The 18,103-nt window shown below is 38.5% G+C and overlaps 1 protein-coding gene across 1 annotated transcript; it reads left to right on the top strand.

The window, feature by feature from the left end:
* Window positions 1-9,966: 9,966 nt before the first annotated feature.
* LOC133533225 (uncharacterized) lies at window positions 9,967-15,537 on the top strand. Its single transcript, XM_061872179.1, has 4 exons — window positions 9,967-10,197; window positions 12,339-12,535; window positions 13,634-13,757; window positions 14,956-15,537. The coding sequence occupies exons 1-4, from the start codon at window positions 10,158-10,160 to the stop codon at window positions 15,102-15,104; spliced, it is 510 nt and encodes a 169-aa protein (XP_061728163.1). The 5' UTR covers window positions 9,967-10,157; the 3' UTR covers window positions 15,105-15,537.
* Window positions 15,538-18,103: the final 2,566 nt, after the last annotated feature.

The raw sequence follows: 18,103 nt of genomic DNA, 5'->3' as shown, positions 1-18,103 counted from the left end.
GGCCGGGTTGTAGCAGCGAGCTTTAGTTGACGTCTTCTTGGTGAATTAACTTGTGCAGAATAAATAAATAGTACCTGGGCGACCGAGCTTTGCTCGGTTATAACTATTTATTGTAATATGGTGGTGTATAGGTGATAATCTTAACTACATTTTTTTACTAAATTAAACTTGTTTAAAACAATAAAAATTAAAAAAATATATATATAAACTTGAACATAATAAAAAAAAAGTTACTCACCGGGCGAGATTCGAACCCGTAACACTCGTTTAGCAGTCCGCGTCTTAATAACCCGCTGGACCAGACGGACAGCGGCCGGCAACACGAAATTAGCGACCATATTCTGCGTCGAAAGAAAAACGCATGAAAACTCGAATACACGCGTTTTCCCAAACATAAGACTAATCTAGATAGATTAGTCTTATGTTATTAAGACGCGGACTGCTAAACGAGTGTTACGGGTTCGAATCTCGCCCGGTGACTAACTTTTGTTTTTTTTTATATGTTCAAGTTTATATATAATTTTTTAATTTTTATTGTTTTAGACAAGTTTAATTTAGTAAAAAAATGTAGTTAAGATTGTAGTAAAAGACAAGATGCTTGGTCAAACACTGATTTATTTCCCTTACCCACATATGAATATATCTAACATTAAGATCTACCTACATATTGTTATTGTAAATCTACAACATCTTTCTCCTCGTAGCTAAGTTTGTTTGACAAATTATAAATGCCCTACTGACTAACAAGTATGTAAAACATATGTATTTCAACCATAAAAATATGGATATATAATCTCAACTTTTACTTGAATAGTCCCTATTCTTCTTATATCCGATATTTTTAAACATAAAAGAAAAATAAGTAAACAAACCCTTAATTTACTGACGTCAAAAACAACAGCCGTATTATAGTATATGAATAATAACTAGAGCTATTTCTAACTAATTATTTTAAATATACCTCTTCCATATTTAGAAGCAATGGTGTTCAAAGTAGGTCAATAAATACTGCATACCCGATGCAACTTTAAATGCGCGATATTAGTCCCTATGGCTATAGCGTAACCAGTGTAAAATAATGTCGTTATTTGTTTAACGCGTGGCCAATATAATGTCTTAAGGAATACGTATTATACGGTTACATGATAAAGAGTATTCAATGACCTGTACATACGGCTTAAAATATTATTCTAAGACATAATGTTAAACAAATTATTGTTCTGTCCCATTAGCTGTTGTTTTTTTTTTTTTTAATAATATATACTTACAGTTTAACCGTAGATGTACTGACCTAATGCAATTTTTTACATTGAAAAAAGAAAAAAAAACTAGTTTTTTTTTTTTTTCTTTTTTAACTAATTTGTTACACTAGGTATGTATTAAGGTTGTACATTTAATCTATTTCTGGCATTGCAGACACTAGTTTCCGAGACTTGCTCCTAGTTGTAGGGCCAGGGGGCACCCCAGTATGCCTAGCACCTGTTGGATTGGTTGGGACACTTACTGAGATAGGTGCCGGTGGAGGCGGTGGAGCCGCAGCTACCTCGGACGCACTTTGCCCTGGTGGCGGAGCGGAGACGACGTCAGCTACTGTGTCGCGGGTGCTCGTGCTCGGCTGTGGCACGTCACGGCCAACAACGCCTTGCACGTTGTCGGTGAGAGTGCGTGGTTTCTGCCGGCGAATGATATGACGACGATTACGCCGATATTCACGCCCGAGGCGGTCCCGTAAAATATAAGATCTGGGCTCGGGAGCCTTACTTACCACTTTCATAAACTCACGTTTATGACCGTCGGCTACCACTACATTTTCTTCACTTTGTAGTGGAGGGAGATCTCGAGCTGATTGATCATATCTACATTTTTGTCGCAGCTGTTTATTTAGAATGGACTGATGATTTTGAATATATTTTGTTTTCCCGTCTCCTTTTAGATACATTGGCAAACGTGTGCGAATATTTCTACCCATTAATATTTTAGCTGGTGAATCTATACCATCCCTAGGTGTAGTTCTAAAATTTAATAGTCCTATCTGATAATCTTGACCTGATAAAACACACTTTTGTAACATTTTTTTCACCGTACGTATTGCCCGTTCGCTTTTTCCATTTGACTGCGAGTACATTGGAGAAGACGTGATGTGATTTATATCCCATCTTTCGACAAAATTTCTAAATTCTTTCGATGCATACGCCGGCCCATTATCCGTTATCAATTCTATAGGACAGCCGTGTCTTGCAAATTGTTCCGTCATAGCTGCGATTACACAATTACTATTAATTGACTTCAACTGGTTTACCTCTATATAGTTCGAAAAATAATCGACTATTATCAAATAATATTTCTTATTAAGCTCAAAAATGTCAGAGCCTACCTTATACCACGGCTCGTTGGGTATATCATGTGGTACAAGCGGCTCCGGCGGCGGCCGCGGGGCATGCAACGCGCACGCCGCGCACGCGCGCACCACCTCTTCCACGTCGCGCGACATGCCCGGCCAGAACATGACGTCACGCGCACGCCGCTTGCATCGGTCGATTCCCAAATGACCCTCGTGTATGCGATTTAACATTTCTCGCCGTAAAGAGTCTGGAATGTAAACCTTATCGTTTTTTAACACTATACCTTCCTCGTATTGCATGCACTCTCTATATGGCCAAAAGACTCTAAGGTCATTATCAATCTCGTATTTGTTTTTTGGCCACCCATTCTTAATATACTGTACTAGCTTCCTACTTACGTTGTCTCTTGCTACATGTTCCCTCAACATGTTCATTTTTTTATCACTAAATTGTACGTGACTTAAGACGAAGCACGCCTGCGCCTCCATCTCGTCGGCCATCCGCTCATGCATCAGTTCAGATAATGCTGCCCGTGAGAGTGTATCCGCTATATACATGTATTTGCCTGGAGTATACATTACCTGGAAACTGTAGCTTTGCAAACGCAGTCTCATGCGTTGAAGGCGCGCTGGTACAGCCGATAAAGACTTCTTAAAAATTGCCTCGAGCGGTTTGTGGTCGGTTTGGATGGTCACGTCCTGTCTCCCGAATATATATTGGTGAAACCGTTCACAGGCAAACACGATCGCTAGCATCTCCTTCTCAATTTGCGCATATCGTGTTTGCGTATCGGTGAGTGTGCGTGATGCAAATTCCACCGGGCGTCCATTTTGTAGTACCACACACCCAAGCGCCACGGCACTAGCATCAACTGAAATCACCAAGGGCTCTCGTTCGCTGTACAGTGCCAAAACCGGTGCTTTTGAAATTTTTTGTTTTAACACTTTGACCGCTTTCGAGTGTTGTTCGTCCCATGTCCAGTTTACATCTTTTTTCAATAAATCTCTCAATATTTTTACGGATTCCGAGTAGTTAGGTATAAACTTAGAAAGATAGTTCACCATACCTAAAAATCGCTCTAATGCTTTTCTGTCTTGCGGATCAGGCATGTCCACGACGGCTTTCACTTTCTCATCGTCTGGTCTCATTCCTTGTCGGTCAAACACGTGCCCCAAATATTTTATCTCAGTAACCGCGAATTTACATTTGTCTCTGTTAAATCTAATACCTATCTCTTTTGCTCTCTGTAATAATTTTTGTAGCCTACAGTCATGCTCTTCTTTAGTTGACCCCCAGACTATTATGTCGTCGATAAACGAATCGGTTCCTTCTAAGTCCTCTAAATGTTGTCTTACCTGCGCGTGGAACATCTCTGGTGCACAGCTGATTCCATAGGGGAGCCTTAAAAATTGGTACCTACCAAATGGTGTGTTGAACGTGCAGAGGTCAGCACTAGCGTCGCTAAGCTTGAGCATCCAGAACCCGCAACGTGCGTCAAGCACGCTAAAGTAGCGCGCGCCGCGCAGGCGAGCCGCCAGCTCACTCACCGTTGGCAGCACGAAGTGCGCGCGCCGTACCGCCCGGTTCAAATGCAATGGGTCCAAGCATACTCGGATGTCCCCGTTTTTCTTAGCGGCCACAACTATAGCGTTGACCCATGGAGTAGGATGACTTACTTTCCGCACCACACCTAACTTTTCCATTCTAGCAATTTCATCACGCAATTTATCTTTCATACCTAACGGTATTCTACGTACCGGGCAAATTACCGGTGGCACATTCGGATCCACTACAATTTCATGTGTGCCCGGTAATTCACCTAAGCCTTTAAACAAATCCTTATACTCATCCACGTTCAAAATATCTATAGTATCTATACGTTTAATCAATCCCAATTTGACACAACTTTTCAAACCTAAAATATTCTGAACGTGCATGCTCGTGACTACAAATTTTAATTTATATTTACTTCCTTTGAAGTCAAAGTACAATTTACACTCCCCAATTATTGGCACTGTATTATTTGTGTATGAAAAGACTCGTTTACGGAATGGAACTAAATCCTGAATTCTCAAACCCATAGATATATAGTCAGATTCGTTTAAAACATTCAAAACCGCCCCACAATCCAATTTAAAATTGATCGGCTTACCTTTAAAATATAAAGGTTCAATCCATTCCGAAACCTTGTCTTTACCTTTAAAATCCAACTTATCCTTCAGCGAGCGAACATATAACACATTCACATAAAGGTCATCATCCTCCGATGTTTCGGTGTAATAGTCATCCTCCGTGATCGACATATAGTCCACACGATCTACTTTCCGCTTAGGGCACACTCTAGCGTAATGTCCGCGCGTTTCACATACATAGCACACCGCGTTGACCGCCGGACAGTTAGCCGCCTGGTCGCAGAAGGAGCTTCCGCAGCGCGAGCATCGCTGGTCGCGCGCGCCCGGCCGGCCGCTGCGCCCGCCGCGCCGGCCGCGGCCCCGGCGCCCGCGCGCCCCGCGAGCGCGCCCGACCGCGTCCACCTGGACAGCTGATGACGTCGAAGCCTGTGCCCGCTCAATCTGTCGACTCTCTTCTGTAGACATTTCGTGCGCCTCGCATATCTGTACCGCCTTAGCGAGTGTCAATCCGTCCGCTCTAAGTAGACGGTCCCTTACTACGTTACTAGAAATGCCACAAACCACTCGATCCCGTATAAGCCCATCCTCCAAAGTATCAAACTCGCATACTTGACTGAGTACTTTTAGCGCCGTCACATATTGATTGATAGTTTCACCTGCATTCTGGGCGCGTGTAAAAAACTTAAATCGTGCCATTGTAATGTTGACTTTTGTACCGAAATGCTCGTCGAACTTCCGCTTAACACAATCAATATCCTCGGCACTTTCATCTTTCTGATACGTGAAAGTTGAAAAGATCTCATATCCTTCGGGCCCGATGAGGTTGACCAACAAGCTCGCTTGCACATCCTTAGCCTCCTTGCTCACTCCGGAAGCCTTCAGAAACACCGCGAATTGCTTCCACCATTTTTTCCATGCGTCGGCGCGCGCCGCCGCGCAACCCTCGACATTTAATTCTGGCGGAGGACGAGCGTGCTCCATTTTACACACAACTTACACACTGACACACGGTTATTTAACTAATTTTACACTTATCACAGCGATTACGCTTTTTAATTAATTTACCGCTGCCACCATGTAGTAAAAGACAAGATGCTTGGTCAAACACTGATTTATTTCCCTTACCCACATATGAATATATCTAACATTAAGATCTACCTACATATTGTTATTGTAAATCTACAACAAAGATTATCACCTATACACCGCCATATTACAATAAATAGTTATAACCGAGCAACGCTCGGTCGCCCAGGTACTATATATATATATACAAGAATTGCTCGTTTAAAGGTATAAGATTATACGACATTATTACACAAATTGACTTAAGTCCCACAGTAAGCTCAATAAGGCTTGTGTTGAGGGTACTTAGACAACGATATATATAACGCCAATTGTTGGGATTAGTTGCCAAGCGGACGTCAGGCTCCCATGAGCCGTGGCAAAATGCCGGGACTCTCGTCGGAAGAGGTGAAGGAAAACAACACGAGGAAATCGGACTAATCCTAATAAGCCCTAGTTTAGTGTCAGATGGCAGTCGCTTTCCTTTGCAACCTTTCGCCATCGTCGATCATGAGTTAAACTTGCGAGTTAGCAACTTCCAGCGAAGCTGGGAAGACCGTGTCTGAGACTCGTTCTCTTAGTGTAAGGTCTGAGTGGACGCTCGAGTTGGGCGTGCATGTTAAACAAATACACGTATAGGAGCGGCCTTAGTGCAAGCTGCTCACATCACTTGTGAGCCCGACGCCACGCTGCACGCCCCGCCGAACGCTCCGCTTCGAGCGTCCACTCAGGCCTTACACTTAACACAGCAGTGGCATTGGTAACAGTGTGTGTTTGTATATTACCATTTATCACAGTAACATTTAAATTGTACGAGTAACTTTATTGTTTCAGAGCCCATCAACGTGCTCACTAGCGCCACTGCTAAATAATTGTGATTTAAGACAGTAGATCAACATAAAAACTAGTTTGATGTATTCAAAAGGTACTTAAATACAAAATACAGTACCCAGCGGCCCTCTTTTTTTAAATATCTGTCGTTAAATTTAGACAATCACAAATATTTTCCAGTGGCGCTAGTGAGCACGTTGATGGATTGACACTTGATGAAATTTTTGACGCTCTATTAACTTATACAGCTTGTTTTAAAGACGCGCGTGATTGTTATTACCGTGGTAATATTTAAAAATTGAATTATCTGTAACAAACAATGTATAGTTTTTTTCGCAGAAACAAAAACGCAAACAACACATATTTAAATAACACTTTTACTGTTGTTTATCTCTTCTTTATGTGTTGTATTATTTGTACTGTTTCTGTATTGAGGTGTGCAATAAAGTGTATTTGTATTTGTATAACAGTGTATTTTTTTAAAGTACCAAATGCATTAAAAAAATCTGTAACTTATACACGGTGATCTACTTTGACATCCACCTTTTGTTGGACGGGCTTATTTATCTAACATTTGAATATTTTTCATTCATGTTCCTAATTGGACGTAGTTACGCGAAAACGTTCCAACCCACAAGTCACTCGAAAATGAGTTACCATAACCAGGGTACTATTTTTGACATATTACATCATGTGCACACAAAGATGCTAGTATTTTTAGGTTAGTTTCATCAATAAAGTTTGACCCAAATGTTCCAACCCACCATTATGCCAAGGACGTGTACTCAAAATAAAGTAAAAACATTACATGCATACTGAAACATATTGTTAAAAACTCTTAATAGAATAACATATCGTTATAATGTTCCACTTGTCTTGGAACATTATACTAAATACATAAAACGCACATTTAATTGTTTCTTAAATGATCCATGTGGGTTGGAACGTTTTTGCAAAATCTTTATACATTTTTTATTTCTGCAAAAATGTTCCATGTAATTTGAAAACTTTTAGATTAATCCATACTGTTTTTTTAAACTGCGAAGACTGTTCTAAATTAATTGGAACGTTTTATTATAATATATTTTACAGTACATATGGGGCTACTTTATAGCACTAGTGCGAGAAGTAGCATATTATGTTACTGTGTCGAACATTTAAAGGGCCATATGTACTGTAAAACGTTGTACGATACATGTGCGAATAGGTAATTCGCAACTCGTGTCGATTTAAAACACTCCCTTCGGTCGTGTTTTAATTTATCGCCACTCGTTTCGAATTTCCTATTTTTCGCACTTGTATCGTAATGTACTAATTTTCTAATTTTTTGCTATAAACGATCCACATATACTTGATCCAGGATACAGGTGGCTATAATAAAGTATCGGATGAGCATAATGATTTCATTGTAGAGATTATTAACAAACTTCCTAAATATGAATCTCATTATAGGAGAGATAAAAACCTGCAACCAGGAATGACAGTAGCAAAAATTTATGATATATATAAACAGGAATTTACACTTAAATATAACGATGAGCACAGATGTGTTTCTTTCGAATATCTAAAAAAGGTATTCCTTACCAAATTTAATCTAAGATGCAAATCGTTAAAAAAAGACACATGTAACAAGTGCGATAAATTTCAAATGAGAATTCGTGATGCCAAAAGTGCCGACGAAAAAGAAAAAGTAGAGGAAGAAAAAATACAACATTTAAGCGTGGCTGAAAATTTGAGACAGCAAATGAAGAGAGATTTTGAGCAAGCACAAAATTCACCCTCAGTGGAATGCTTAACCTTTGATTTGGAGAAAACATTGCCTTTACCCCGCATTCCGACGAATATTGCATTTTACAAAAGGCAGTTGTGGTTTTACAATAGTGGTATCCATAGTGCATCTAATGATACTGGGCATTGTTATGTATGGGTAGAAGGAGAGCCAGGAAGAGGTGCACAGGAAGTAGGTTCGTGCCTAATAAAATATATAAATCAAAAACTAAAACCCACGGCTGAACATTTAATCCTATGGAGTGAGTGGTGGTCAGAATAGAAACATCAAAATCGTCCTAATGATGAAAGCCATCTTAAGCTCTCATCCAACCCTGAAAACCATATCATTCCGATTCCTTGAGTCTGGCCATACTTTCTTACCAAATGACACAGATTTCTCAAAAATTGAAATCGCACTCAACCACCATCAACGCGTATATACACCTGAAGAATACATCAATATTATTAAAACCTGTAAAAAAGTTAAACCTCTTCAAGTTTACAAAATGACAAAGACTGATTTTTTTTAGTACAACTAAACTGGAAAAGAAGATTATCAATAGGAAGAAGTTTACAGACTCATCTAAAGTTAGTTGGCTACATACAAAAGAAATTAAGTTGGATAAAGATAAAATGTTTTTCTATTTTTATGCGGTCTACGATAGAAGACGATTACAATGAGTTGAAAATTGATAAAAGAATAAAGCGAGAACTGCAATACATAAAAGAATCTGATTTTTGTTTATTGTGGCCTAATGGCAAAACGATTGCTCCAGCGAAATTAGTGGACTTACAATCCATGTACCACTACATACCTGAGCATTGCCTTCAATTTTATAGAACGCTTCAAAGTTCTGAAGAAGCTACTGATGATGTTGATAGGTTTGGTGGGGTTCCGGACTTCGAGATCATAGAATACGATGATGGTTGAATGTTTAATATAAGTTTTAGATAACTTTTGGAACCATATCAGCTAATTTTTGGCATAGGTTCTAAGCTCAAAAGGTCACGTCCTATTTTTTTTGTAATACATTTTCAAATTTTTTTTTGTTGTTTTTGTATGTTCTTCATTGTTATTTATTATTTTACATATTAAATTTATTTTAGATATATTTATAAAAATAATACACTTAAATTCGTTTTGGAACGTATATGCATAATTGCTATTTAACAAGGTTCATACAAAATTAAATTTAGCAAAAACGTTTCAAACTTGTTTTACCTATTTATATGCCCCTTGTATTATGTATTTACAAAAAATATGCATATCATTCAATAACCAGTTTGGCATTCCACAGTAAAACCAATAGTATTTGCCTGAAATAATTACAGGGAAAAAGTGTACCGCTAAAACACAAAATTGCGTTTATCTCAAAATGGGGTCGCTGTGGGTTGGAACGTTTTCGCGTAACTACGTCCAATTGATTGAAAAACCGCTGATAAAATAAAGTACGGGACTTGGAGGGCAAGCGAAGCGATATTACGCTTCCTTGGACCCCGCGTTTGAACATGTATACTCAAGCAAACAAAAGTTACTGAAAATAAGATTTTGGCAAAAATTTCATTTTTGGTACAAGCTTTTATTGCTGACTACTTAAAACTCCACAGACAATATTCATCGAGACAATTCTAAAAACTACAAACACAATTAGGTTGCGTTGTTTTATCATAGAGTTCCTATGGCCACCTCCTGTCTCCATCATCAGATCAGCTCAATGGTAACATAATATTGCATTGTCACCCAACTTTCATATGTATGTAAATTTTCAGCTTCATTAGAAGTTCGGAAGTGGGTCAAATTTAACTTGCAAGATTTGACCCGTACATACATAGGTACATTGCAACTTAATATAAAGCTTGTAAATACAACTTTTTGCTCAGGAACGGAGTAAGACTCGTGCAGAGGAAGTTCGCGCAAGGTGTACCCATTCCAGCGAGCAGCATCAGCGTCGCGCCTACACCGCCGGAGCGCAAACCGGACCCACCTTACTCTCCCAAAAATGTCTACCACAACAACATGTCCGCTCGGAACCTGCTCGACATTGTGTCTATTCAAAGTGAGTTTAATTTATTATTTATTCATTTTATATTAAGGGACAATTTGTGACGCCCGGATGCCCCTCCGACTGAAGGGTAAAATTTATAAAACCATTATAAGACCTATCGTCATGTATGGATCAGAGTGTTGGGCCCTAAAAGTGACGGATGAAAAGAGATTGCATGTAGCGGAAATGAGAATGTTAAGATGGATGTGTGGTGAGGAATGAGTATATAAGAGGAAGTCTGAAAGTTGCATCCATAATAGAAAAAGTAAGAGCGAATCGCCTAGCGTGGTATGGGCATGTGATGCGGAGGGATGAAAGTCATATGACGAGAAAGGTATTACGAATGAATGTGGATGGATGGAACGGCAGAGGAAAACCTAGGAAACGGTGGATGGATTGTGTGAGAGATGACATGAAACGAACGCGAGTGAATGATGAGATGACGGCTGACAGAAAGATATGGAAGGAAAAGACATGCTGCGCCGACCCCAAATGAATGGGATAAGGGCAAGCGAATGATGATGATATTAAGGGAAAAATGGAAAAAGGTACCGCTTCAGACAACGGAACAATTTGACAGAGGTCGCGCCCACTTGTTCTGCGTACATAACCAGCTCTGGGAGAGGACACATTTTTCCTGTTCCAAAACCGGGTTTTGTAAAAGTTTTTTTTTTCCTTATACATAACCAACGTCTCAACGTCGTAACTTGTATACAAAATTGCAATACCTAGTTAGGTAAACGATACACATATTATACAGGGTGATTCAGGAGACGTGAGCAGGATGAAGCTTGAGCATTCAGTAAGTTATAAGCAACTGTATCGTACCAGTATTTGTGAGGTTAACGTTCTTTTATTTTTTACTGTTCAAAAAAATTGTTTTAATTTATTTACGCCATGTATGGTTACCCTCTTTGTTTTATCCATAACAAGTGACAAATTGAATGTCATCGGAGTCTGGTTACTTTTGAAAAATCGTATCTCACTCAAGTGTGACATTTTGTTTTCTTCATAATCAAACTGCTGTCATAACGGTTAAAGAGGTTTTATCTTTCTTAATTAAGTGTTGTAGGGTGTCCATGATTGTAGATTATCAAATTTTTCCTTCCCAAAAAGTTAAATAACAGAAATAAAGCGAGATTGTTTTACTTAAATATGATGATGAACGGTTCATTAACATTTACTGATTGTGTAGGCTTAGTCCTGCTCACGTCTCATGAATCACCCTGTATATTACGTAAAGTTAAAAATGAGCGATAATAATAAACTCAAAATCCCATACAAAATGAGACTTTCCATTTACATCCTTCTAAATCCAAACCTTCGTCAGCCGCCATTGCTTATAAATGTTGCCAGTTAAATGAATCATTTTTCCTCAAAATGAGGCATGACGTTTACATTCTAATATAAGTACGCTTATTTTAAGTTCCCTGTATTATTAGAGAAAATTATATTTTTCGTTATTTTATTACAAAGTATGTTTTTTTAATAATATTTCAGTTTAATTTTTATTTTATGTAGTGATTGTTTTAGAAATCCGACACCATAGCGCCAATACTGAAAAGAGTCGGCTTGTGAGGTAACCTTGTTTGTAAATAAGTGTAAAAATGTATTCAAATATAGTATTATTTGCATATTTGTAAAATAAAATATAGGTAAAATAGTGAAAGCTTAATTATTTAAACATTATTGCCAAAAAACAGGCGTGGCCCTCCCCGCGAATTCGTCGCGTTGCTATTTTAATTCAATTTGTATGCCAATAGGCACCACATAGTGATACCAAAATATTTATGTAACATCTTGTAATCTACCTGTTGTAAAAATAAAATCTTTGAATCTTACATGCGGTGCGCGTCCGGACCAATTTTGGTGTCTAGCAGTGGTTGCCGCGCACCGCTGCGGAAGGAATAATTATTGATACATTTTTATATAAACAAATTTGATAGATTTTGTATCAGGTATATGACCTATGTATTTGACATTACCTGCAAAAATGCAGTCGACCGCAGCAGTATTGCAATCACACTCAAATTTTGAGGGTTCAGTATAATAATGGAACCCTAAAAACTTTTTGTTACAAAATTAAAAATCTACACACTAAGACACGAGCGTCATATTAGAATGAATCGATTACAATAAAATGTATCTTGCAGACATACACAAACACAAGCAAGAACCACTCGTGGTGCTCGAACGTCTTCGAGACGACGAGATACCGTCGCCCGTCTTGCCGAACGGACGGTGCGTCCGACCAAGGATCCGGGTGCCCTTGAGACGCCGGAAGGTCAAGGGCAACAAGGGCAACATGTGCCTGAGGTCAGGCAAGCGCAAGTCCACTGATGCCGGCAAGGTATCATTCCATCATCATGTTATCCTTCTCTTTCTTTATTTTTCAGCTTAGGCTAGGTCATTTATTATATGAATATAAAAGTAAAATACAAAAAAATTATAAGGGTGCCGCCAGCAGCGCCCAAGCTGCCGGTGGTCAGGGCAGCAGAGAGAGGAACCGACGTACTATCCGCGCCGGGTCCAAGATCACCGCCTTCTGCATCTGACCCTTGATCCAGCCACCCAGCGAGTCTCTAGGTGTTGGTCGAGACTCTTCGCTATGAGACCGTTCGCTGAAACGACTATCGGCACAAAGATCGTCGAGTCAACATCCCACATGGCGGTTATCTCGTGAGCCAAGTCTAGGTACTTGCTGGACTAGTCCTCGGTTTTCACGAGATTCTCATGGGGGATGGTGACGTCGACGAACACGGTCCGACGCTGCGACCGGTCTATTCTTATTATTATAGTAGTTTATGTGATTACTACATAATGAAAGGCATTAAAGTACAAGTGTAGGTTTATGAAACGAGCAGAAAGCGACTGCTTTATCTACACACATATTATATTATAAACTTTTTTTCTTTATATACTACGTCGGTGGCAAACAAGCATATTGCCCGCCTGATGGTAAGCAGCTTCCGTAGCCTATGTACGCCTGCAACTCCAGAGGTGTTACATGCGCTTTGCCGACCTTAGCATTCCCCCCCCTCGTTGAGCTCTGAATGATTTGTTCAGAACCCGCATGTTAACGAACGCCATTGCGAAAAAAAAAAGGTCAAATTAAATTCCTTTGTTTTTCGATATTGACACTATTATTACTTAATAATATTTTCACAGATAAGAAATTTGTCCAATCAAAACAGTTTATCTTTATGCTAATTTAGTTTTTGAACGCATCTTAGAAGGTTTTTTATAATATGTATAGAAAAATATGTATATTTTTCTATGGTGTAAAATATTTATTCATGTAATGGTGCGAAGAAAAGACTGCTACTCGTAGTTAGATACGAGTATAAGGCTGATATTGTCACTCAAATTAAAAACAATAGCGCAATTAATATACGTACAATTTAATTTAGTTTTATTTCGAGACGTCAAATTATAGTATTCGATGCAGGGGCCCACTAAGAAACGAAAGAAGCTGTCCTCGGAGTCCACGGACGACATACCGCTCGTCTACTATTTCAACAACCGGCCTGCCAAGCCGCATAATAGACAGCACAGACAGAAGGACATCACAGGTATGTCCATAACATACTATTCTGCTAACGCCCAGCCATATAAGAAAAAAATTCAAAATTTGCCAGATGAATGTAAACCTACAACGTACGAAATAGAATTGATTTTATGTTTTATAATTTAACGAATTAGGTGCAACTAATCGGGTTCACAACTCACAAAAGTTTGTATGGCACCATGATTATTATAGGTTTCACCTGTCTAATTTGGTTCTATAAATAAATAAAAAGCTTTTATTTCGGACCGGATATCCATATACAAAATGCAAAATAATTATTATTAAACTATTATTATTTAAAAAAAATGATATAAACTAAATAAAAAATACTAATCAAATTAATTTAAAATTATTAATTATGTTTAGTTTGTTGTCCTAATGTCCTGGTAGATGGCGCTGTTCCAGACGCAAACTAAGTAATGCTAATTCAAACAAAAAAAATATATCTTTATATTTCATCGATCTTATGGCTCCTCTACATGATGGCCCAGCGTAGGCCAGTCCTAGGGACGCATTTATGCGTTAGAGGGAGCAAGTGATATTGCTATCTCATTTCACCGCATAGCTGCGTCCCTTGGACTGGCCTACGCTGGGCCATCGTGTAGAGGAGCCCTTAATCTACAGTTCGATGTAATTTTGATTACATCGAACTATAGACGAGCGAGACGAGACGAGTATCAGTTCGATGAAATGTTGATAATATTCAATTGGGAATATTACGCGAAACTCTGCGTAGGGGGCGCCACTACCACATTCCATCACAATCCGAGGGTCTCCCGCGAAACAAGAAAATCGAAATTTCGTTATCTAACCTCTCTGTCACTCTTGCATATTCGAGCGACGAAGAGCCAGATAACTAAATTTCGATTTTCGCGTTTCCCGGTAGTTTGTAAATAAACCGCCTTGATGCATCAATGTCATATTTTATTATCTGTGAAAACTTGTCAAAAAACAGTTTAAGGCACAGTATGTATAAGTTACTCTATGGTTTAGGAAAGGTGCTAGTGCTGCATTCTGGCGGCAGAAGTATCTTTTGCGTTGTTTCGTTAAATTTTCAAACAACGCAAAATCGACTCAATTTCTTACACAATATGTTTAAATTTCAGTGGAAAAATTTGTATTTTCCATTTATATGGCTGGGGCTCATCAGCAAATAAATTTATATATAATATTTAACTTGGATTTCTCATACCCATCGGTAGTTACAGACAAAAAACAAAAAGCGCCAGTCAGAGAGAAACGTACGCCAGCACCAAAGAAAACGGTCACCAAAGAGCGAAGCGACTCCACGGTTGACAAACCACCTTCAAGGGCAGAGTCCAAAGGTAAACATACACTTAAACTGTTATAAATACAATATAATCACATGTTGCTGGTGGCCTAGCGGTAAGAGCGTGCGACTTGCAATCCGGAGGTCGCGGGTTCAAACCCCGGCTCGTACCAATGAGTTTTTCGGAACTTATGTACGAAATATCATTTGATATTTACCAGTCGCTTTTCGGTGAAGGAAAACATCGTGAGGAAACCGGACGAATCCTAACAAGGCCTAGTTTACCCTCTGGGTTGGAAGGTCAGATGGCAGTCGCTTTCGTAAAAACTAGTGCCTACGCCAAATCTTGGGATTAGTTGTCAAGCGGACCCCAGGCTCCCATGGGCCGTGGCAAGAATGCCGGGACAACGCGAGGAAGAAGAAATACAATATAATCACGTCTATTTCCAGGGTAGGCTGATACCACGGATTTCCTCTTGCTACGATCCTGACATACCTCTTTCGCTTCCTTCACTTTCATGACATTCCTCATACACGCTCGTCGGTTTAGAGTGCTCTCGGCCTGGCCTTTCTTCAGGATTTCCCCGATTTGATCAGAGGAAGTCCGCCGAGGTCTATCCCTTCCATCTCCCTCTTCTACTTCTCCCTTATACACTCTCTTTATTAACCTTCTTTCACTCATTCTTTCCACGTGTCCAAACCATCAACATACCTTTCTCAATTTTTGTCACTACATCTTCATTCAATCCACACTTTTCTCTTATCACACTGTTCCTAATTCTAAACTGTTATATTTATGTAAAACATGATTTGCTATCACGGTAAGGACGTTAAGCACGAATAATTTAATAAATAATAGAAATTGTGTGCAAATTTTGTTTCGAGAGGCAAATTAGTTAATAAAAGATAACAATTCATTAATTTTTAGGGTTCCGTACATAAAGGGTAAAACGGGACCCTATTACTAAGACTCCGCTGTCCGTCCGTCTGTCACCCGGCTGTATCTCATGAACCGTGATATACAGCCTGAAAACCATAAACAGTTGAAATTTTCACAGGTAATGTATTGTTGCCGCTATAACAAAAAATACAAAAAAGTACGGAGTAAAGTACTCTCGGTGGGCGAGACCGACTCGCACATGTCCGGTTTTTTTTTTTATATTCATGCAGAATATTTATAATGCTTTCTATAATAGTATATCTTTGCTGCAGCGAAGTTTTCACGATAACTATATTGTTTATGCCGACATTTTAAAAACATGGGATGTCCCAGCAACTGCGTTACTTTATTAATAACCTTATATTTTATTACAAAGCTTTTATTTAGTTTCACCTGTCCCGTTGTCTGTAATCAAATCTTGCAAGTTAAATTTGACCCACTTCCCGGTTTCCAATGGAGGAGGATGGACAATGCAATATTATGGTACCATCGAGCTGATCTGATGATGGAACAGGAGGTGGACATAGGAACTCTGTGATAAAACAACGCAACCTAATTATGTTTGGGGTTTTTAGAATTATTCCGATAAGTATTAGTTGCATGTGAAGAAAGGTAGTCATGAAAAACTCCGGAGTTCCACACAATGTTTTTCATCACACTTGCGAAGAAAAAAATAAATTTTAAGTGAAATTATTCTTAAATACGGTGACATGTCAGACATTCGTCCGCCATTTTGTAATTTCTTGACAGGTTAGGCATCGAAGGCACAGACCTACTCGGCATTCAGCCACGATTGAAAATGATATAAAAATATTTAAAACGGCCGTTAAATTAATCAAATTGAATAATAAAATATTAAATTATAAACGTCAGTATTTTAAAAGTAAAACTCATATGCTACTTGGTTTGTATGAATAAGTGACGTAATTTTAAAATAAAGCTATAACTCCCTTTTTTTCACAATCCATAACTCCCGTGGGAACAAAATAGGCCTTTGGCCTTCAGTACACCTGCATGAAAAAGACCTTTTTCGAGCAAGTGTGATGAAATTTTTTTTTAAAGCGATACCTATAAACCTAGTATATATTATGCTGAAGCGATCGACACCAATATCAAAGTGATTTGTGATGATTTAGTTAGTAGGAAAGGTTTTCTCCCGGAATGGAATTCCATAAAAAAATACCGTTATTTCGCTAGGATCGCAAAGCTTTTCTTCTTTAAGATGATTGAGATGCATAGAAAGTTGCGCACACGCTAGCGAATATTTCAATGTCAAACTGGTGGTATTATCCATTCAGTACAGTCTGCGATAATTGTGTATATATTTTTGGTACATCGATAATCTGTTCGTTATCTGGGTCCTAGCAGATATCAGTGCTCACCCGAAAGAGTGCAGCGTGTTACTGAGCCAGAACCCATTTTTTTTTTGAAAGCATACAGCAAACCTTTTATTGATGCTTTTTGTTCAATATTTTTATTTTAATGTTGCTATTGTGTGTGTAGGGTTAGATCGACGTAGCTTTATTCGACAGCGCATTGTAATATGCCTACTTGGAAATAAACTATTTTTATCTATATTGATTCTATTTGTTTTCATTTACTTATGTGTGTATTGTGGCAAGCGAATAAATGGTTTATCTATGTATCGATAAAAACTTGTACCTTTTCGATCAGGTCACGTGTCCGTCTTACGAATTTTCAATCTGACGAATCTGTCGGTCACGTGACCTGTCGCCAGTTTAACATTTTTTCCCCATCACAAAAAGTGCACAGCGTCATATTCATATATTTATTGATAAAAGTAATTATAACACGTCCAAAATACTTACACACTATCGTATTACGTTTAACTAAATGTAAATTGTAAAATTAAATCAATAAAAAATTACAATTATAATAAATCAAGCATTGATTCACAAGCATTGTAAAGATTTATATGTAATTAAAAAATCAATAGAAATCATTACAAAAAAAACTTAAATAAAACACCACTATTATAAAAAAAAGCACCACTATCAATTATAATTATAAATCAAATGTCAACAATGAATACATTAGAAAAATAAATAGTACATTGTGCAACGAAGGGGGTAAGTGATATTTTGAATACAAGGGTGGTGGGAATTAAAGACCCGAGTTT

This window comes from Cydia pomonella, unplaced genomic scaffold (assembly GCF_033807575.1).
Source record: "Cydia pomonella isolate Wapato2018A unplaced genomic scaffold, ilCydPomo1 PGA_scaffold_133, whole genome shotgun sequence".
In the NCBI taxonomy this organism is placed as follows: Eukaryota; Metazoa; Arthropoda; class Insecta; order Lepidoptera; family Tortricidae; genus Cydia; species Cydia pomonella.
Note: the sequence above shows the minus strand (reverse complement) of the source record. Positions and strands in the feature narration are given on the sequence as shown.

Bases quoted from the DNA above. Each gene is read 5' to 3' on its own strand.
- LOC133533225 (XM_061872179.1), top strand. From the start codon at position 10,158: ATGTCCGCTCGGAACCTGCTCGACATTGTGTCTATTCAAA. The intron at 12,536-13,633 runs GTATCATTCCAT...TATTCGATGCAG, and splicing joins AGTCCACTGATGCCGGCAAG to GGGCCCACTAAGAAACGAAA. The intron at 13,758-14,955 runs GTATGTCCATAA...ACCCATCGGTAG, and splicing joins CAGACAGAAGGACATCACAG to TTACAGACAAAAAACAAAAA.